We start from the raw sequence: 23,400 nt of genomic DNA, 5'->3' as shown, positions 1-23,400 counted from the left end.
CTGCTGCTCAACACGAAGGCCCGAATGCCTCACAGTTGTTAAAGCACTTCACATTCAATAAAGCACTTCAGACAGTGTAAAAATAATAAATAAAAAGAAGTTTTATTTTCCTTTTTTATTCTTTATTTCTATTTATTTCTTTTCTTCTTATATTTCTCTTATTCTCTTTCTTTATTATCTAATTCGCTTTTCTTCTGTGTTCGTCATACTTGTGAGATGATGTGGTTAAGCTGGAGGGAGACGGAGGTTTGTTTATGTTTGCTGTAGGCTGGTGAGGGTAAAATGTAGGCCCTCACACCCGAGGTAAGCTGATATGAGGGGAGAGAGAATAACTGGGGAATAATGGCATAACCGGTGATAAGTGAGGAACAGGAATACCAGGCGGTAGGTTATGTTAATTCTTATGGCTCACTGCATAATACCAAAGACATGCATGACAATATTTTAGTCAACACAATGGAATTGAGAACTGATCATAATGGTTCTTCGTTTATTAACTAAGTTACTCAAATTGAACAGTTACACTTCAAAATAATATCGGAAGAGCTAGCTAACCAGGGGTCGCATGACTCGCAATACATTTCGTGAAATGGATAAACCTAAAATGTACTCACATTATATGCCGCCAGATGAGATGACACCCACACGCACCCACACCTCACTCTCTCTAAAACCCGACTAGACTTTTTCAAACTGCGTCAGCCACAATGGGAGCTGAGGGACGCTACCTTTTCATGACTTCACGTCTAACAGGTTTTCTTATTGTTTCAAGTCCTAAGGCATTCACCCTAAAGGCTCGAACCCTCAGGCGAGCGGGAAACACTCATGATATTGTTACATCTGAGCAAAAGAATCTCACATTTGTTAAAGCACTTCACAGTCAATAAAGCACTTCACAGCCAGAGCAAAAGAATCAGTCGCTAAAACATATCAGTCACTAAAACACTTCACAGTTAGAGCAAAAGAACCTGTCACTAAAGCACTTCACAGTCACTAAAGCACTTCGCAGTTGCTAAAGCACTTCACAGTCAAAGCAAAAGAATCTCACAGTCACTAAAGCACTTCACAGTTGTTAAAGCACTTCACAGTCAGAGTAAAAGAATCTCACAGTTACTAAAGCACTTCACTGTCACTAAAGCACTTCACAGTTACTAAAACACTTCACAGTCAGAGCAAAAGAATCTCACAGTCACTAAAGCACTTTACAGTCACTAAAGCACTTCACAGTTGCTAAAGCACTTCACAGTCACTAAAGCACTTCACAGTCACTAAAGCACTTCTCAGTCACTAAAGCACTTCACACTCACTAAAGCACTTCACAGTTGCTAAAGCACTTCACAGTCACTAAAGCACTTCACAGTTGCTAAAGCACTTCACAGTCACTAAAGCACTTCACAGTTGCTAAAGCACTTCACATTTGCTAAAGCACTTCACAGTTGCTAAAGCATTTCACAGTCATTAAAGCACTTCACAGTCACTAAAGCACTTCACAGTCAATAAAGCACTTCACAGTTGCTAAAGCACTTCACAGTCACTAAAGCACTTCACAGTTGCTAAAGCACTTCACAGTCACTAAAGCACTTCGCAGTCACTAAAGCACTTCACAGTCACTAAAGTACTTCTCAGTTGCTAAAGTATTTCACTGTCACTAAAACACTTCACAGTTGCTAAAGCACTTCACAGTCACTAAAGCACTTCACAGTTGCTAAAGCAGTTCACAGTCACTAAAGCACTTCGCAGTCACCAAAGCACTTCACAGTTGCTAAAGCACTTCACAGTCACTAAAGCACTTCACAGTTGCTAAAGCACTTCACAGTTGCTAAAGCACTTCACAGTCACTAAGGCACTTCACAGTCACTAAAGCACTTCTCAGTCACTAAAGCACTTCACACTCACTAAAGCACTTCACAGTTGCTAAAGCATTTCACAGTCACTAAAGCACTTCACAGTCACTAAAGCACTTCACAGTTGCTAAAGCACTTCACATTTGCTAAAGCACTTCACAGTTGCTAAAGCATTTCACAGTCATTAAAGCACTTCACAGTCACTAAAGCACTTCACAGTCAATAAAGCACTCCACAGTTGCTAAAGCACTTCACAGTCACTAAAGCACTTCACAGTCAATAAAGCACTTCACAGTTACTACAGCACTCCACAGTGACCAAAGCACTTCACAGTCACTAAAGCACTTCACAGTCACTAAAGCACTTCACAGTCACTGAAGCACTTCACAGTTGCTAAAGCACTTCACAGTTGCTAAAGCACTTCACAGTCACTGAAGCACTTCACAGTCACTAAAACACTTCACAGTCACTAAAGCATTTCACAGTCACTAAAACACTTCACAGTTGCTAAAGCACTTCACAGTTGCTAAAGCACTTCACAGTCACTAAAGCACTTCACAGTCACTAAAGCACTTCACAGTTGTTGAAGCAGTTCACAGTCACCAAAGCACTTCACCGTCACTAAAGCACTCCACAGTTACTAAAGCACTTCACAGTCACTAAAGCACTTCACAGTCACTAAAGCACTTCACAGTCACTAAAGCACCTCACACTCACTAAAGCACTTCACAGTCACTAAAGCACTTCGCAGTCACTAAAGTATTTCACAGTTGCTACAGTATTTCAGTCACTAAAGCACCTCACAGTTGCTAAAGCACTTCACAGTCACTACAGCACTCCACAGTGTCTAAAGCACTTCACAGTCACTAAAGCATTCCACAGTCACCAAAGCACTTCACAGTCACTAAAACACTTCACAGTCACTAAAGTACTTCACATTTGCTAAAGCACTTCACAGTCACTAAAGCACTTCACAGTCACTAAAGTACTTCACAGTTGCTAAAGCACTTCACAGTCACTGAAGCACTCCACAGTCACTAAAGCACATCACAGTTGCTAAAACACTTCACAGTCACTAAAGCATTTCACACTCACTAAAGCACTTCACAGTCACTAAAGTACTTCACAGTTGCTAATGCACTTCACAGTCACTAAAGCACTCCAGTCACTAAAGCACTTCACAGTCATGAAAGCACTTCACAGTTTCTAGAGCACTTCACAGTAAGAGCAAAAGAATATCTTGGTCACTAAAACATTTCACAGTTGCCAAAGTGCTTCATAGTAACTAAAGCACTTCAATGTCAGAGCAAAAGAATCTCACAGGCAATAAGCACTTCACAGTCACTAAAGCACTTCACAGTCACTAAAGCACCTCACACTCACTAAAGCACTTCACCTGTCACTAAAGCACTTCACAGTCACTAAAGTATTTCACAGTTGCTACAGTATTTCAGTCACTAAAGCACCTCACAGTTGCTAAAGCACTTCACAGTCACTAAAGTACTTCACAGTTGCTAAAGCACTTCACAGTCACTAAAACACTTCACTTTCACTAAAGCACTTCAGAGTCACTAAAGCACTTAACAATCACTGAAGCACTTCAAAGTCACAAAAGCACTTCACAGTTGCTAAAGCACTTCACAGTCACTACAGCACTCCACAGTGACTAAAACACTTCACAATCACTAAAGCACTTCACAGTCACTAAAGCACTCCACAGTGACTAAAGCACTTCACAGTCACGAAAGCACTTCACAGTCACTAAAGCACTTCACAGTCACTAAAGCACTTCACAGTTGCTAAAGCAATTCACAGTCACTACAGCACTCCACAGTCACTAAAACACTTCACAATCACTAAAGCACTTCACAGTCACTAAAGCACTTCACAGTTGCTAAAGCACTTCACAGTCACTACAGCACTCCACAGTGACTAAAGCACTTCACAGTCACTAAAGCATTACAGTCACCAAAGCACTTCACAGTCACTAAAACACTTCACAGTCACTAAAGTACTTCACATTTGCTAAAGCACTTCACCGTCACTAAAGCACTTCACAGTCACTAAAGTACTTCACAGTTGCTAAAGCACTTCACAGTCACTAAAGCACTCCACAGCCACTAAAGCACTTCACAGTTGCTAAAACACTTCACAGTCACTAAAGCATTTCACAGTCATTAAAGCACTTCACAGTCACTAAAGTACTTCACAGTTGCTAATGCACTTCACAGTCACTAAAGCACTCCAGTCACTAAAGCACTTCACAGTCATGAAAGCACTTCACAGTAAGAGCAAAAGAATATCTTGGTCACTAAAACACTTCACAGTTGCCAAAGTGCTTCACAGTCACTAAAGCACTTCAATGTCAGAGCAAAAGAATCTCACAGGCAATAAGCACTTCACAGTCACTAAAGCACTTCACAGTCACTAAAGCACTTCACAGTTTCTAGAGCACTTCACAGTAAGAGCAAAAGAATATCTTGGTCACTAAAACACTTCACAGTTGCCAAAGTGCTTCACAGTCACTAAAGCACTTCAATGTCAGAGCAAAAGAATCTCACAGGCAATAAGCACTTTACAGTCACTAAAGCACTTCACAGTCTCTAAATCACTCAACAATTGCTAAAGCACTTCACAGTCAGAGGGAAAGAATACCGCAGTCACTAAAGCACTTCACAGTCACTAAGGCACTTCACAGTCAAAACAAAAGATGATCACAGTCACTAAAGAGAAAACTTCTCACAGTCGCTTAAACTGAGTACAATGCAAGCAGCTGTACAGTATAGTACAGTACACTGAACTTTGTAATTTCCTGTATCAGTCAGGGGGAAAACTGATAAAATACAAATCGGATACCGGCTGCTGCTGCTCACCTATTGTTCACAACAGAGGCAAAACACTTTCAGCCAAAAAAAAACAGCAAAAATCACTTGACAGTCACTAGAACAGAGTACAATATGAACCTCAACAATGTTTTCTCGGTGTAAGGTGAAAAAAAGTATGAAAAAAAAAAAACCATGATGGCCGATAAACATCGAGCTCCATTTCTTGAACTGGTTACTGATTGAATAATTTTGCTGACAATGTGTGTAGTCTAAAGAATAGATTGTTTGAATCATTGTTGTATTTTTTAACTGTAAATTATATACAAAGATATTGTGTGTACTGTAAATAATACAAAGTTAGCAACATTTATGGTTACCATTACGAATATAACTAATAATAAATATGGTCATACTAATTTTATCTTATTTTTTCCATCAAACGCCAGGTAGTAAGTAGTAGGCACCTACCAAACAGGGAGGTACTACCGCTTGGGAAGATATTGGATGCATAATGCATTCTCTAATGGTAGACCCTGCATTACGAAAATTGTGACCAAGTCCCAGGTTGCTGATCTATCTTTCTGCCTCATTTACACACAATTGCAGGGTCTCAACTGTCTCTCTTACTATTGACAACACCACAAATATAAGAACATAAGAACATAAGAAAATAAGGAGTCTGCAATAGGCCGGTTGGCCTGTGCATGGCAGCTCCTGTCGAGAGTTACTCCCACTCTCTATCATCCATGAATCTATCCAGCCTCCTTTTGAAACTTTCCAGCACTCCAGCACTTACTACAAAGTTGCCAAGCATGTTCCACTCGTCCACCACCCTATTTTTGAACCAGTTCCTTCCTATCTCCTCCTAAACTTATCGAACTTAAATCCGTTGCTACGAGTCCTATCCTGCTCGGATATTATAAGAACTTTATCTATATATCCTTTATAGATTCCTTTCACCCACTTAAATACTTCTATCATATTTCCCTGCACTCTTCGTCTTTCTAAGGAATGCAAGTTTTGTTTCTTTAACCTATTCTGATATGGAAGGTTTCTAAGTCCCGGAATCATTTTCGTCATTCTTCGCTGCACCGACTCTAGTGAATTGATATCCATTCTATAATAAGGGCACCAGAACTGAACCGCATAATCGAGGCCTGACTAGCGCAAGATACAGTTGCAATAAGACCTCTGCACTCTTATTACGTACACTTCTAGATACAAAACCCAATACTCTGTTTGCCTTATTTCGAACATTAACGCACTGTTTTCTAGGCCGAAGGTCCGGGCTTACAAGTACCCCTAGGTCTCTTTCACAAGTCGACTTCTCTGGGTTGATGTTGTTAAGGCTGTATACATTAACAGTATTTGTTCTTCCAAACGCTGCACTTGCTGGTGTTGAATTTCATTTGCCATTTTTCAGACCACCCCTGCAGTTTATTTAGATCCTCCTGTACTGCATTTGCATCCTGCCCTGAATTAATTTGCCGCCCTATTTTGGTGTCATGCGCAAACTTGCTTATGTTACTGCTGATCCCAGTATCTAGATCGTTTATTTAGATTATGAACAAGAGTGGGCCTAGTACTGACCCCTGGGGAACCCCACTGGTTACACGGCCCCACTCAGATTTAACACCAACTACGCTGACCCTCTGCGTTCTATCGGTGAACCATGATTTTATTCAATTTAAAACTTTCCCCTCGATACCATGAGCCTTTATTTTTCTCAGATTTGTTAGACAAGATTTTCCCTTTGTAAACCCATGTTGAGAGTCGTAGATTAATTTGCTTTTCTCTAAATGCGAGCAGATGCTATCTGCTATAATTGATTCAAGAAATTTCCCCACTACTGACATCAAACTGATCGGCCGGTAATTTGACGCTGATGCTCTGTCTCCCTTTTTGAATATGGGTAACATTTGCCTGTTTCCACAAGTCTGGCACAACTCCCGTGTCTAATGATTTTGTAAATAAATTTACGAGGGGTCCGCTAATCTGTTCCCTACACTCTTTCAAGACTCAAGGGAAAATTTCATCCGGCCCTGGGGATTTTGTCTTCTTTAGTTTATTTATCGTCTTAAGAACATCCTCTTTTCTGATAGTGATATTCTTTAATTTCTCTTCTTCCTTTCCCCTAAATATCAGTTCCACCTCTGGAATTTCCTCGCTAATTTCTTCTGTGAAAACTGATAAGTAGCTGTTCAATGCTTTGCTTATTTCTTCACTGCCATTTATCACTTCCCCCCTCCCTGACTTTAAAGGCCCAACTTTGTCCTTGACCTTTGTTCTATATACCTGGAAAATCCCTTGGGATTTGCCTTGGATTCTCTTGCTATTCTGATTTCATAGTCTCTCTTTGCTGTCCTTACATTTTTCTAAACATTTCTAGAGTTCATTATACCTATTTCTGAGCTGCTCCTCCCCTCCCTTTAATTTCTTATTAATTCCTTTCTCTATTCCTATGTCATGTTTAAGTTTTCTGGTCATCCACCTTGGCTCATTCTTATTTGACCTAATTTTTCTGTATGGTATATTTTGTTCTTGTGCTTTATGTAGTATACTAGTGAATATATTATAGTCATGATCAATTGTGGTGTCATCTATGACCTCACCCCTTCCTACTGGGGACTGAGGCGACTGTTCCCAGGTGACCTCACCTAGGTACCTTCTTAATCCCTGATAATCCGCCAACCGAAAGTTTGGGACTCTGACCATATTGTCATTGTTTTTAGTTTCCCAATTTAGGGTGAACCTGATTTCTCTGTGATCACTGTTACCTAGTTCTTCCCCTACTGTGAAATCTCTGATCATATTTTCTTTATTTGTTAATACTAGGTCTAATATATTGTCACCTCTAGTAGGTTCTGTAATTAGTTGTTTCAAAAAATTTTCCTGTACCGCATCTAGGAAGTTTTCAGATTCATATTCACCTACAATATTGTCCCAGTCAATGTTCCTGAAGTTGAAATCCCCCATAATGCACAGGTTGTTATATTTTGCTGCCCTACTCATTTCCTGCCATATGGGCTGAGCTACTTCTTTCCCAAGACTAGGGGGCCTGTAAATCACTCCCATAATTAGTTTTTCTCTTCCTTCCGTGATTTCTACCCATACAGACTCGGTTCCTATTTCACCCTTTATTGAATTATTAATACAACATTTTAATGTATCCTTGACGAAGAGTGCGACCCCTCCCCCCTTCCTACCTTCCCTGTCCTTGTGAAAAAGGTTGTACCCTTCTATGTGGTACTCTGATAAAAAAATTTTGCTCTCCAGATTCATCCAAGTTTCGGTGATTGCCATGACATCTACATTCTCGGTACATACAACCGCTCTCAGCACGTCTATTTTATTTCTAACACTCCTACTGTTTGTATAGTATCTTACTCATTCTTGATCTGTTTTATTCATTCTATTTTATTCTCCTATGTCAGTTTATATTAATATTGAAGCGGGGCCTTCTCGGATGGGTCTCACTGGTAGGGAAGGTTGTGGACCCCAGGGCCAACCTGATCATCATTAAGTTAACGGGGCCTCAACTGACGCCACCGCGGTTGCTGGAGGATCGGCTTTTTTCACTTCATTTTTCCAACATTCGCGGCCTGAGATCCAGTTTTCCTTCTGTGGAGCACCATCTATTAACCTCTTTCCCCGACCTCTTACTACTTTCCGAACTTCAACTGTCCAAAGCGGCTTCACCCAAACCTTTTCAAGTCTCCAACTCCAACCTTTATAACTCTTTTCGTTCTAAGGGAGGTGTATGCGCCCACTGCAACACACGTACACCTATAGCTCGACTCACGGATCTTGAATCTTCCCTTTAGGATGTCATCTGGGTCAGAATATCTCTACCAACTGTGACTATTCTTCTTTGTTTCCTATACTGTTCTCCCAACTCTACCAACTACAGTTTGCCAATCCTTTATCCGAAAACCGAAAGTTTTTTTGTGGAGCTTTTTTTTTTTTTAACAGGGATTAGCCCACCCAGGCAAAGATCACTGACCCACATCGGGGCCTGGGGGCGAAAATGTAATAGTAATACTAATTATAATAATAATTATTCATAGTAAATAAAATTTTTAGTTATAAAATTCACCAAATTAAAATAATAATGATAACAATAATAATAATACTAAAATTTATAATAATAATAATAATAATAATAATAATAATAATAATAATAATAATAACAATAATACTGTATAAATAAAATAATAATAATAATAATAAAGAAATACAAGAATGAAAAAAGATAAAAAAGTGAGAAACACGACCTAGACCTATAAATTATTATTATTACACTATTATTATTATTATTATTATTATTATTATTATTATTATTATTATTATTATTATTATATTTTCGCCTCCTAGGCCCCATTGTGGGTCAGTGACTTGTGCCCGGATGAGCTAATACAAAAAAAAAAAACTAACCATTCTGAAATCCGAAAAATTCCGAAATCCGAAATGCCTCTGGCCCCAAGGATTTCGGATAAGGGATTGTCAACCTGCTATTTTGAACTCTTTGACTATCTCACTTCTTGCCATAAGTCATTGCTATCCACACACCCCAACACCGAGATCCTCTACCTATGGGATTTCAATGTACATCATAGAGAGTGGCTTGGCTCTGCAAGGGATGACCTAGGTGGAGCTGAGGCACTTTCTTTTTCCCTACTTAATGATTTGGAACAAATAATCAAACACCCTACACGCGTTCCTCATCGACACGATCAACTTGCTAACATTCTTGATCTTCGTTTTACCTCAAACCCTTCACACTATTCAAACTCAATTTCTGCCCTTAGGGTGTTCTGATCGCAACCTCCCCCACCCCCCTCAAAACGTCAACTATGTCACTATCGGAGGACAAGCTGGCAATCCTTGTGAGAATTCCTCACCGATTTTCCCTGGGATGAATGTTGCTTTTCCACTCGGGACGCCTCGGTATGTGCTGACAGCATTGCTGGGGTTATACAGGGCGGTACGAGTGCATTTATCCCATCTTCTAATAAAAATTTCCCATTACAATCATGGTTTGATCGCTCCTGCTCTCTTGCTTGCAAGGTGAGAGATAGGGCATATCGAGCTATGAACCTATGTCCTCCTATATTTCATGTAGACCCACAATGAAAACGTGGATAAGATGATAAGATAAATCTTGATAAAATCACACAGGGAAAAGGGAAACAATGGAGCACCTTAGCTTTCGTCTTTATTCAAGACATCTTCAGAGGGAACTGAATTACATGGACGGAGAGGCTTAAATACACAGGGTGACCTTATTAAACATAAGGTCAGGTCATAATCATGACATCCACTATTCTGCACACCAACACACACTCAGAGGAGCTTAAGAGAAAGGGCGACGAGACTAGTCAAGTTAAGTCAGGTCAAAAATATGGGACCCACTAAATATCTATCCTACATCTAACTCCAAGGTTTTCAAAGCATTTTTAACCTTGGGCCACTGACAAATAAATTTATGTAACATATTATCAGTTTTGTCTTGACAATCACTAAGGTTTATGGAATTTAAATATCTAATCAAACTAGCTTCAACCAGAAGTCTTTCTGTGACACATGATGATTTGTACACTTCTAAGCTTTTTTTCCCATTCGGTGGGATGATTATTATTTCTAACATGAACGAACAGTGCACTGCTTTCAGATGCTGTTCTGCTATTGTACTTGTGCTATTTGATTCTGAGTTGCAATGCTTTCCCAGTCTGTCCTACATAATTTCCATTTCATTTGCTACATGGAATTCAATAAACACTTCCATTTACATTCAAAGTTGGGCTATTCTTGATGGTTGAGTCATACTTAAAAACAACATTAATGTTTAATAATTTAAGGGACTGAACTAACGGGACAAATTCGTTGCGATAAGGAAGAGTCAAAATATTCGTAAGTGTAGGAATTTGCCTGGTTTGAGTAGAATGAAAGGATTTTTTTATCCCTTATAAAACAAACAATGAAGGGTACCCAAGTTTTTGTACAATGGAACGAATGTGTTTCAATTCTTCATCAATAAATTCAGCGTCACAAATACGCAAACATCTCAAAAACAGCAGAAAAAACTGACATTTTGGTAGACTCCAGATGACTCGATAAAAAATGTATGAAACTGTCTACCTGTGTGGGCTTTCTGTACACCTTAAATTTATAGTTATGGCCATTTCTAATGATAAGCATATCAATAAATGGAAGGGATCCATTTATTTATCTTTCAATTTTGAATGTAATACTTGGGACATGATCATTAAGTTTGTCTAAAAATTCCAATGGGTCACTGTTTCTAGGCTAAAGACAAAGAACATCATCTACATATCTATACCATGGAGGAATAAAGTTCCCTATATTGGGTAGTAATCTAGCCTCAAAAAACTCCATATAAAGATAGGCTAAAGGAGCAGAAAGACAATTACCTATTCTCATGCCAAATATTTCCTTGTAAAACTTCCCACTTGCTCTAAACACATTGTCAGTAATGCATAACTCTATCAATTTGAGAAAAGTATCATGTTCAATAGTCAAATCTAACAGTTGTAATTTATCTTTAAGAAATGAAAGTAGATCTTTCACTGGTACTCTCGTGAAAAGTGAATTTACATCAAAACTTATTAATTCACATGGTTCATTGTGTTTCTTGAGTTTATGTGAATTAGATATTTGGCCTGTAAGAGGGGACAGCATCCTTACCAACCACTTGGATAATTTGTACGTAACAGAACCCACAGAACTCACGATATGACGTAATGGATTGTTAAGCATGTGTGTTTTTATCAATCCATACATATAAGGTAAACTGGGATTGATTTGAGAGAGAACACAAGAAAATAAGGAGTCTGCAATAGGCCAGTTGGCCTGTGCATGGCAGCTCCTGTCGAGAGTTACTACCACTCTCTATCATCCATGGATCTATCTAGCCTCCTTTTGAAACTGTTTGATGAGATCGGGGTTCTTTTTCGATAACATCTTCATTTTGGAATTAGATAACTTATTAATATTTTCCAGGGGATCTTCGTAAGCTCACAATAAGTGCTTTCATCGCTTAATAATGAATTCATCTTAATATTATAGTCGCTTTTATCCAAAATTACAATAGCATTGGACATATCAGCCTTAGTAATATGGATATTCACATTTCGTTTCAAGCTTATCAAGGCTGTTTCAAATCTTTTTGGGATGTTTGAAAAAATTTTCTTAAGTAAAACCCTATTTATACAACCTTTAGCTATGGAAATATCTTCATTTGTAACATCTATCGACTTATGCTTTTCCAGGTTGATTATACCGTCAGCAATAGTAATAACATAAAAACATAAGAAAATAAGGAGTCTGCAATAGGCCGGTTGGCCTGTGCATGGCAGCTCCTGTCGAGAGTTACTACCACTCTCTCTCATCCATGAATCTATCTAGCCTCCTTTTGAAACTTTCCAGAGTTCCCGCACTTACTACAAAGTTGCTAAGCTTGTTCCACTCGTCCACCACCCTATTTGTGAACAAGTTTCTTCCTATCTCCCTCCTAAACCTAAACTTATCCAACTAGAATCCGTTGCTCCGAGTCCTATCCTGTTCGGATATTATAAGAACTTTATCTATATCCCCTTTATTGATTCCTTTCACCCACTTAAATACTTCTATCATATCTCCCCGCACTCTTCGTCTTTCTAGGGAATGCAAGTTATGTTTCTTTAACCTATCCTGATATGGAAGGTTTCTAAGTCCCGGAATCATTTTTGTCATTCTACGCTTCACCGACTCTAGTGAATTTATATCCATTCTATAATAGGGGCACCAGAACTGAACCGCATAATCGAGGTGCGGCCTGACTAGCGCAAGATATAGATGCAATAAGACCTCTGCACTCTTGTTACTTACACTTCTAGATATAAAACCCAATACTCTGTTTGCCTTATTTCGAACAGTAACGCACTGTTTTCTAGGCCGTAGGTCCGGGCTTACAAGTACCCCTAGGTCTCTTTCACAAGTCGACTTCTCTAGGTTGATGTTGTTAAGGATGTATACCTTATAAGTATTTGTTCTTCCAATATTAAGTACGCTGCACTTGCTGGTGTTGAATTTCATTTGCCATTTTTCAGACCACCCCTGCAGGTTATTTAGATCCTCCTGTAATGCATTTGCATCCTGCCCTGAATTATTTTGCCGCCCTATTTTGGTGTCATGCGCAAACTTGCTTATGTCACTGCTGATCCCAGTATCTAGATCGTTTATGTAGATTATGAACAAGAGTGGGCCTAGTACTGACCCCTGGGGAACCCCACTGGTTACACGGCCCCACTCAGATTTAACACCAACTACGCTGACCCTCTACGTTCTATCGGTGAACCATGATTTTATTCAATTTAAAACTTTCCCCTCGATACCATGAGCCTTTATTTTTCTCAGAAGCCTCTGATGCGGTACTCTGTCAAATGCTTTGCTAAAGTCTAAGTAAATAACATCGTAATTTTCGTCATTATCTACTACCTCGAAGACTTTCCTAAAAAACGTTAGCAGATTTGTTAGACAAGATTTTCCCTTTGTAATCCCATGTTGAGAGTCGTAGATTAATTTGCTTTTCTCTAGATGCGATTGGATGCTATCTGCTATAATTGATTCAAGAAATTTCCCTACTACTGACGTCAAACTGATCGGCCGGTAATTTGACGCTGATGCTCTGTCTCCCTTTTTGAATATGGGTACTACATTTGCCTGTTTCCACAAGTCTGGCACAACTCCAGTGTCTAATGATTTTGTAAATAAGTTTACGATGGGTCTGCTAATCTGTTCCCTACACTCTTTCAAGACACGAGGGAAAATTTCATCCGGCCCTGGGGATTTTGTTTTCTTCAGTTTATTTATCTTCTTAAGAACATCCTCTTTTCTGATAGTGATATTCTTTAATTTCTCTTCTTCCTTTCCCTTAAATATCAGTTCCACCTCTGGAATTTCATCGCAAATTTCTTCTGTGAAAACTGATAAGAAGTAGCTGTTCAATGCTTTGCTTATTTCTCACTGCCATTTATCACTTCTCCTCTCCCTGACTTTAAAGGCCCAACTTTGTCCTTGACCTTTGTCCTATATACCTGGAAAAATCCCTTGGGATTCGCCTTGGATTCTCTTGCTATTTTGATTTCATAGTCTCTCTTTGCTTTCCTTACATTTTTCTTAACATTCCTAGATAGTTCATTATACCTATTTCTGAGCTGCTCCTCCCCTCCTTTTAATTTCTTATATATTCCTTTCTTTATTTCTAGTAAGTGGATTAACGCACCGTTGAGTGATAGAAAACTTCCTACCAAAACCAAGCACAAGTTTCTCATTTGTCTGTAGATCATAAGATGATAAGTTTGTGAACAAATTTGGATCGCTTAGTTTAGTCCAGTAACTTTCGTCAAACAGAGCATTCAATTTAGCATTTAACTTTCTTTTTGGACTTCGTCACATTCACTAAGAAGTTGATATACAAAATCACGAATGGTGTGCCACTTATCAACACAAGCACTGTTTTGCATTAGTATTTTACACTGAGCACTGTGCTTAAAAACCAATTTTACACTATCATTTGAACTCTTGATAAGGGAGTCCAGCAGCATTTATCCAACTCAGAGAAGGCTTAATTATCCAGATTTCTTAATCTTCTTGGAAGACAGGACTTAGGAACAATTTTATTATGTCTGCATTCTTTCAAAAACTTCAACTATATATATATATATATATATATATATATATATATATATATATATATATATATATATATATATATATATATATATATATATATATATATATATATATATATATATATATATATATATATATTTACAAAACTAATGTGGAATATTTGCAGGTAAAGAAGGAAAGATTGACAGTGTTTGGGCTCTGGAGTTGCTCACTATAGCTGCTGAGCTTGATCCTCGAATCACCACAGATTTCTACAATGACCACACAAACTCATCTCATGAACTACAACCTTCAGGGGTATCAACAACTACTTTACCAGAGGGACGTCATGTGTGCCCAGAAAAATATTTAGGAAGGTCTGCGGATGCTCAGCTTCAGAAGAATTTTGTACAAGTAGAGTGTAACACTATCTCAAGATTAGAAAATGCCTTGTCTATTGTTCTCTCAACAAAGAAATGGGAATACGATAGAATAAAATTTGTTATAGAAAATATAAGGAAGCACTATAATGTTAATATTTTTGTTTTGACTTACAATATTAGTACTCCTCCACCATTGACTATTGAGGGTACATTTATTAAGTCATTTCCTCCCAGCACACTTGAATCACTTGCTATAAATACGGTAACTTTGAGTATAAACACACCTTTTACTTTTGTGGCACATTCAGTGACACATTTTTCTGATCAGTCATCACTGGAACGCCTTATTCGAGTTCTTGATGACCTTGAGAATGTTAATGTTGTCTCAGGAGCGTTTAGAAATTTAAAGGGTCACTGGAATCATGGGTGCCTGCAGCAGAGAATGGAAAATTACCAACTAGCTTATGTTCGTGGCTATGAACATTCTTCGCATGAATGTATGTATTGTGATGATGTTCTAGGACCATTTATGGTAAGGACAGAGTTTCTTAAGAAAGTTCCCCTAACAGAGAGCTTGGAAGGCTCTACTATGTACCGTGACTGGTTCCTTAATATACAAATTAGTGGCAGTTTGGTTATGGCTTGTCCCGATGTTATGTTTTTTGTTGATGCAGATCCGTACATGGAACGTGATGACTGGCTTAAAGTTGCAAAGAAATGGTCCCTGCAATATATCCAGCCTTATGAAGGAAAGGAATTGGAATTCTCATGTGAAGAAGCTCAAATAACTTGTTTTCATCTTATGGTTGATGTATCTTCATTTCTTCTTCCACCTTGTTGTAGAAGTAATATACGCCGTGAACTTGGTTATGTCCAGGAATGTGCCGAAGAACTTGGTGTGTATTATGAACTTCAAGCTGGAAGTTTACTAGGTGCAGTGAAGACTGATGGCATATTACCGTGGGACTTTGATACTGATGTAATAACAGATTGTAAAGACCAAGAACTGTGGCTTACCAAAGGTCAAGCATGTATGTCAAGAAAAGGCTGTGACTCCAAGCTGATTATTAATAATTATTGGATTTCTAGATGTAAATTTTCTGTAGTTGATATAACTTGTCGTTACAATCGCACCATTTACTTACCACCAGAGTATCGTGGAATCCCAACTCAGATTGAGTTCGATGGAAGGATGACGAACGTCAAAGTAAACCCAGGACTAGTTGCAAGAAACAAATATGGTCATGAGTACTTGAAACATGCAGTTCACTGGCGATACTCAAGCAGTACAAAAAAGGATGATGGTTCAGGACAGGAAGCAGGGATGTGGAGTATGTGTAAGGAGCCAGGATTTCACGCATGTCTTGACCATTTCCCTGTCGATGGAAACTTGAAATTTAAGAGATTTACTCACCAGCTCCATTAATACATGCCTTAATAACTATATTGTGTGATTAACAGTGTGATAGCATCTGCTGCATGAATTTTTGCACATACTTGTTCTTAAATTATTATTATTATGTATGACAATTTTCAGTGTGTATTTATTTATGTATAAGTATGAGTAGTGTCAAAGTAGCTACTTAATAACCTTATCTAGGGAGGGTAAAAGTGGACACCATAGGCAGTATCGTACTGAGTATTAAAGGGTTGTCTTCTAGTATTTAAAATATGTTATTTTACATAATGAAAAATTTTATCAATACACTTCAAGCTTTTTTTCAGAAAAACTTCTACTACATTAATTATGCTAGTATTCTCATTGGTACTCTTAAGATTTTGTTGTCTTTTCACACAAGCAATATTCATAAATATTTAGATTTAGTTTAAGGAAAAGGTGTGACAAGTTGTACTTATTAAAGTGAAAAAAATATTTAATTTTATTAATGTTATTCGGGCCATTATAATGCAATTATGGGTGTGAAATGTCCCTAGAATATACATGGATGATTTACTGACTCAATGTGTTCAGTAATCATCTTCATGTCCCCTGAGCCAAATTATGGAGATCAAGTGCTACATAGGAGGCCTTGTCTTACCAATCAGTTTACACTGAAACAATCTAAGGCTCTGTTTTCGTGTTCAGGATCAATCTGCCATTTTTAATTCTTAACTATACACCATCAAAGATAGATATCTTCAGGTTGGCTGTCCTCGTGAGAGCTTTTATACTGCATAAATCTAAGCGCGCCAACCCTGTTGTGATAAATAAATAGATTTTTTATATAAACTACTGCACTTCTTAGTGTTATCACCTAAATAAGACTATTATTAGGCTGCATGTTTACCATTTCACAAGGTTTATTGTCATTGTTTACTTATCTCTCCTCATACAGAGGCAGTCTGCATGCTGAAATTTTCAGCCATTGGCTCTGTAACTCATTGTATAAACTGACAACTATATTACTGTACTAAAACTTCAGTTGTAGTTTTTGCCTTGTGAAAAGTGGGCCTTATCTTCGTGAGCAGTGATATATTAAGGATTTTAAGTTCCTGGGGCCACAATATTGTTCGGACCCCTAACAAAACACACCGTTTTTATGCATGCATACAGTATTAGTAAAACCATGTACAAATGTTGATTAGATATATATTTATATATACACATAAGCTAAGCTCATGCAAATACACCAAACCAAATTACCCATTTACACGATTACCAGTAATAATCTACTTATGGGTAACACAAAATTGTACACCATACCACTGTGTGACACAATTTTTTTGTACGGTTTCATCGCAGTAAATTTTCCAGTCACTTGCTCAGTATTAACGCTCAGCAATATATTTTAGGTCAGCATAAAGAAAAATAACGCTCTCCAGTGGAATTTGACACCATCAAAACCAAATAAATGTGGTAAACAATGAAAATATTAGGGGGAAAAGCCCCCCATTTCTGAATAACCTATAGTACATCCAATGACTGGAAGTTAGATAAGTTTTGTTTGATATACAATTCAAAATGCTGAAATTCTATAGAAAACTTTTGCCAAAATCGTTTGGGTAAGGTCCACTCTGATTTTTTGCTGTAGTTCATGATTCTTCTGATGTAAGTTGAGATGTATTGTTGAGCATTCCAAATTGATCAGTAATATCCAAAGATGGGTAAAGTACTGATATATGTGATATATATTTACTCGAATAAAAGTACTGTTCCTCAAGTTGAAGTAAGTATATCCTTTCATGGATGTATACTTGAGTAAAGGTAAAAGTTGGTATTATATACAATTCATAAGTACCCTGTAGTTAGCAAAAGTATAACAATTATATTACAAACTTCTGTGAACTCTTCATTATTATTAAAAGTCACACAGCTCACTTGCTTAGCTTTAGCACCAGCTGTTTTTTAAAGATGTCGTCTACAGTGGCGGCTCGTGAAAAATAAAATGGAGGGACTGCAAGCCTCACACAACAGTAGGATACACAAATTTGACCTACCTCAGGTATGAGTTGTAGTTGATGTCCACGAATTCCCAGGGCATGGTAGTAGTGTTGGTGGTAGAAGGGATGTGTTTTGCAACTGAGAGCATGTATGCTGTGTCAATCTGAGCTGCAATGTTCACTTTACCCAGCAACGATAAATTAATCATGTTATTCATATGTTTGGCTGACTGCTCATGTTTCACTATTTTCTGTGGCAAATGCCTCAAGTCAGTCACACCACTTTTCGTCCATGCCGAGTCCCCACCAAACAATAAGCATGGAAAGCAGAATAAAGTATTTGCCTCGTCACAACCACAGAGCCATTCACATTTCTGATAAACACTGATGTTAAACTGGCGTGTATATTCTTTGTTCCTGCTTGTACTGTTCTGTTGAATGGATAAAACTGGTGTAGGTCTTCCTCTTGCTTTGATTTCAGTCTTTTCATTTAATGTCAGCTGGGAAAAGTTGATGTTTTGCAAATACTTCACTCGATTTTCCATCATCAAAGGGTAATTAAAGAAAGCACGATTTAACCACACCGTCCACACGCAATGTAAACACGTTGTACGAGACTGAGCTGCTTCAAGTGCAGCTCATTGTGCGGCGGCGGCGGCGCCAATTAATAACAGACATGAATCGTACAGCATTGACAGCAACTATGAAAGTAACTTAAATTTTGGTCTGATTTTAATGAAAATTCACTTAGCAACGTATTGAAAATAATTAAATAACATATAAAATGATATATTTGTTGGTAGTGTATTATTCAGCCGTCTCTCTAAAGGAATCATACGCCTGGCAGTGAGTGTCTGGGGGGACTGCAGCTCTGCAGCCCTATGCACGAGCCGCCACTGGTCGTCTAAACGATTTGTTATTCGTGGCGTGAATAAGATCCCAGCAGAACTAAACTGCTCGCTTGCTGCAGAAGCAGGCAAAGGGGTATTTGCCTTGATAGATGCTTTCAAGATGGATCGAAAACATTTAAAACAACCATTCTAGCTGACATGTATCCCAAGTACCCATTTAACTCTCTGGTCTCATGGCTGGTTCAGATCTTCACAGATGAAAATAAATCTTCTTCATCCAACTCTTCCAAATAAGGCCACGGATGATTTTTCATTGTAGACATGGCCACAACTGAATAAAGCTCACGAGGTCAACGTTAGATTGGAAAGGGCTGCTGTGTGTACCTGCTCTGCACTGCTGTAGACCTCGTTACTTGTGATTGGTCTCTAATTAACTGATCGGTTAGTTTATGTAAAAAAAAATAACGCCATCACCATGACAACCAGAACCTCTTCTCCATTTTTATTTAAAATGTAATGGCGGTTTTATACAATAAATCTAGTGTAGTAAAAGTAGATATTTTCTTAATTTTATTTAAGTAAGAGGAACGAGTAGAATATTTTTTAGACTGATTGAGTAAACATAAAGTACAAGAAAAGTTACTTGGGTGTTGTAGAGAAATAAATATACTAAGCTACTCATGCCTGCTGATGTCAGTTTAAATATCTGCTGTCTCCAAATTTTTCCCCTCCAGTTAAAACCGTCTGATTTGAATTTTCACCTGACATGCTCTTTCTTTTCCGGATTTAGGTACGTACCTTTATAATCTAAATCTGTCTTTCCTTGGCTTTCACTTCGAAATCATCAAAGTCATCTCTAAAATAAGCAATAAACCTGTGCACAGATTTTAACATTCTTGCAGCTAAACAATGTTAGCTTTTTGAAGAACTTCTGGGAGATTTGAACCAATGAAAGTGAAAGCAAGTCACAAAGACATGACTTTCTTTAATTCGGTTCAAATTTCAGATAAAATAACTTTCTAGGGATAAATTTTTCCGAGAAGAGTTTGAACAGTTGACCATGTTTCTGACTGCAGATTTTCATCGTGCATGAGTTTGCTAAGAAACTGTTAATATCAAAGTAGCTCTGTACTTGATAGACTGACATCAAACCTTGTTGACCAATGAGTTTCTTGTATTCTTTTAACAAGTGGTTATTCAGAAAAAAAACCAATTGTACAACTCTGGAGGAAGCAAAAGTAGTTAAGATCCTCTAAGCAGCACTCTACTGAGCCAACCGCAACATGATTTAAGTGAATCCGCTGTGATGGGAGCGTATAGATAGCAAAAAGGTTTACTTCTTGAAACTTGGCTTGAACCCATTGTACTGTAAGGTACTTGTTACTTATAATTGCAGCATCATCATAACATTGCCCTCTGTAGCTCAAGATCTCAATATCGCTTTCTGCCAAGAATTTCCTAAGTTCTTAAAATTTTAATTCTCCAATGTTTGAATAAGACTGCCTCTCCTCTAAGGATTTTTTGGACAAAGTTTCTGAGACCTTCACACAACTAGTCTGTGGTAGCTTTGGTGTCTGCTGTTTTGACGGATTTATGGAAATCAGAAGGTATTTAGCCTCGCAGTGGAGTAGGTTTTTTATAAAGGGGAATCTAGATTTTTTCCGATATGTTCTTAGCCATTAAGTTTACAATTATGAGTTAAGGAAGATTTATGTAGACTTTCTTCATAAGTTTAATTGGGTGCTTCTCTTTTTGGGGGTCTGGTACTGATTAGTCCAGTTCATGACTAATAGGCTTAGGCTATATTCATTTAACTCAGAGGTGAATATGCTTGGGTATTCCTCCGTTAAGTGTTTCGTGAAAAGTGTAAAGTGAAATTAATAATCCCATGGGAAAACATGTAAAAAGTGAGGATAATTTTATTTGAGAGAAATATATGTAAGAACTATTAATGTATCATAGTTAATTATAATTCTGTAATCGAAAGAATAGGTTGTTTGAATCGTTGTTTTACTTTTTGACTACAAATATTTACAAAGTTTATATAAACGTTGGGAATATAATGACTAAGATTGGAAAACAAAGTCTATTAAAACAAGCTTTATGCGGAGTTTATCTGTGACTGTTAAGTGACATTGAGTCACGTATGCAAGTATCTTTAGACAAAACAGTTTTGGAGGAGGTTGAACAAATATTAGACAATCTCTGGGAGGGTAATTTTTGAAAGAGAAGCAGAGAATATTGCCGAATATAGCAAATGGCCCTCACTTTATGTGCACATTCACTTAATGCAATTTCACTATTTTGCAAACCCCCCAATTCTTTCACTCTCTTATTTTGTGAGAGAAAAAGTAGCAATTAATCAACTATTCGAGTTGGCTGTGTGAAGTTCGTGGCAACCCCTGTATGCACGGGTGGAATCCACTAAGCCAGATGGGGCAGGTGGAGTGATGAGTGTATAGCTTTGTGTTGTGAGGCTGTCCATCATTCAGAGTTATATTGTCCATTATTTTGTGTTGATGTACGGAACTCTCATATCACCTTGTAGTGTATAGTGTGTGTCATGACCGCAGAGTAATGCAAAGTCATGTTAACAAACTTCTCGTGCATCTCTTAACCCTATATTAACCTATTGATAAAGGTGAAGAGAACTGCTTTACAATAGTACGAGAGTTAGAAACACTGAGGCGAGGTATAGCATGCAAGGGTGTGTCTGCACTTGTCCTACATTTGCCCTTGGGAAGAAGGATGATAAAACAAGGAAGTCAACATGTCTTTCAACTTGGATAAGAACAAGGATATTAAGTCCCCAGTGGGAAAAATGGGTTATATTTATAATGTAAGCTGACGACCAGACCCGAAGGGAAATAGTGGTACTTACTGTAAGTGCTTCAGTAATATACTGTATATATATATATTTATTTATTTATTTATTTATTTTGATAAAAATCACACAGGAAAAAGGGAAACAATGGAGCACCTTAGCTTTCGCCTTTATTCAAGACATCTTTAGCGACAACTGAATTACAAGGACCGAGAGAGGCTTAAGTACACAGGGTAACCTTACTAAACATGAGGTCAGCGCCTTTGCGTGTGTGATAGTGTTGGTGTGAGGATTAGTGGATGTCGTATTTATGACCTGACCTCATGTTTAGTAAGGTCACCCTGTGTACTTAAGCCTCTCTCGGTCCTTGTAATTCAGTTGTCTCTGAAGATGTATTGAATACAGATGAAAGCTAAGGTGCTCTATTGTTTCCCTTTTTCCTGTGTGATTTTATCAAGATTTATCTTATCCACGTTTTCATGAGAGAGAGAGAGAGAGCACTTCTGGTTTAATATAGAAGATAATATGATATTTAACAATCCTACTGCCTTTTATGGCATGCGGAATTTTTGTGTTATAAAAAAAACATTTCTAGCTAGGTGTTGCCTTGCCATGTAATATTAATCGTGTGCCTTAACTTGTTCTTTGTGCCAGCGTTGCTTCAAGTCATTACATACAACAGAAAACAGTACAAATATATTGGTGCTGTATTTGCCTTGGAATTTGCTGTTCCCAGAATGATGTTCCATTTCCCAGTTTATATTTAATTCTTGGAAAAGCAAACGACTGAATACACTGACACACTGTACCTTGAGGTAATTACACCTAACATTGTCTACCATCACTATGACCAATGTACGACACAAAACCTCATTATTAATTTTACGAATTTAGATACTTATAGTGATAAGTTTCTTAGTAGAGTTAATTCATTCACCCCAAATAGGTTTGTCCTTACTCTGGTTGATAATTACCATAAAGACGTGTTACAAGTCTTTGTTTGGAATTAATTGATAATGTGGTTATATGGAATACTGATTTTGGGCTCCTGATCCCTTGTTAATGCCCAAGCAGTAGTGTCCTCTTGTGTAGGGGAGTTTCTCACTCGTGCTACTCCACTCAGGTACAAATGGGATTGAATCCAAGAAGATGGGCATCAGGCTTCATCTGTTTCATATTTGTATGCTAGTGAAGAGCTCATGTAAATGAAGTCTGTATTGTGTGTACTGCACACATCATAACAATAAATGATTCCATCTTAACTCTCACATTTTATACTTATTTTTCTTCATCCTTCGTTAGCTTGTAGTAGATACTCTCCCCTACAACTGCTGTTGGTCACTTGCCGTCCGCTTACCAGCCAACCAGCAGCACGTTCCGGTCCCATGACAAAACCCCAACGGACAAAACCCCAACGGGGTTGTCATTTATCAACACTAACCTAACCTAACCTAAACATAAAAGTGTTTTATTTCATATTTTATATGCGAGACTGGGGTTTTGTCCGTTGGGGTTTTATCCGGTTACCGCAAGTTCCACAGACCTGGCCTCGCTTTCGGACTGCGCGGTGATTGGCCAGTTACCGCCTTCACCTCACCCAATCAGCAACGCCGGTCACTT

General features: G+C 38.0%; 1 protein-coding gene across 1 annotated transcript in view; it reads left to right on the top strand.

The window, feature by feature from the left end:
* LOC121855924 overlaps nt 1-17,885 on the top strand; it is a 168,700-nt gene extending 150,815 nt beyond the window's left edge. The window contains exon 4 of the mRNA XM_042351126.1: nt 14,529-17,885. Coding sequence (XP_042207060.1) covers nt 14,529-16,150 — 1,622 coding nt within the window. The 3' untranslated portion in view covers nt 16,151-17,885. The remainder of the gene's footprint in view (nt 1-14,528) is intronic.
* The last annotated feature ends 5,515 nt before the right edge of the window (nt 17,886-23,400 follow it).

The sequence above is a fragment of the Homarus americanus genome, unplaced genomic scaffold (assembly GCF_018991925.1).
Source record: "Homarus americanus isolate GMGI-L3 unplaced genomic scaffold, GMGI_Hamer_2.0 scaffold19117, whole genome shotgun sequence".
Taxonomy (NCBI): domain Eukaryota; kingdom Metazoa; phylum Arthropoda; class Malacostraca; order Decapoda; family Nephropidae; genus Homarus; species Homarus americanus.
The sequence above is the reverse complement of the archived record's forward strand: the minus strand, read 5'-3'. Positions and strand labels throughout refer to the sequence as shown.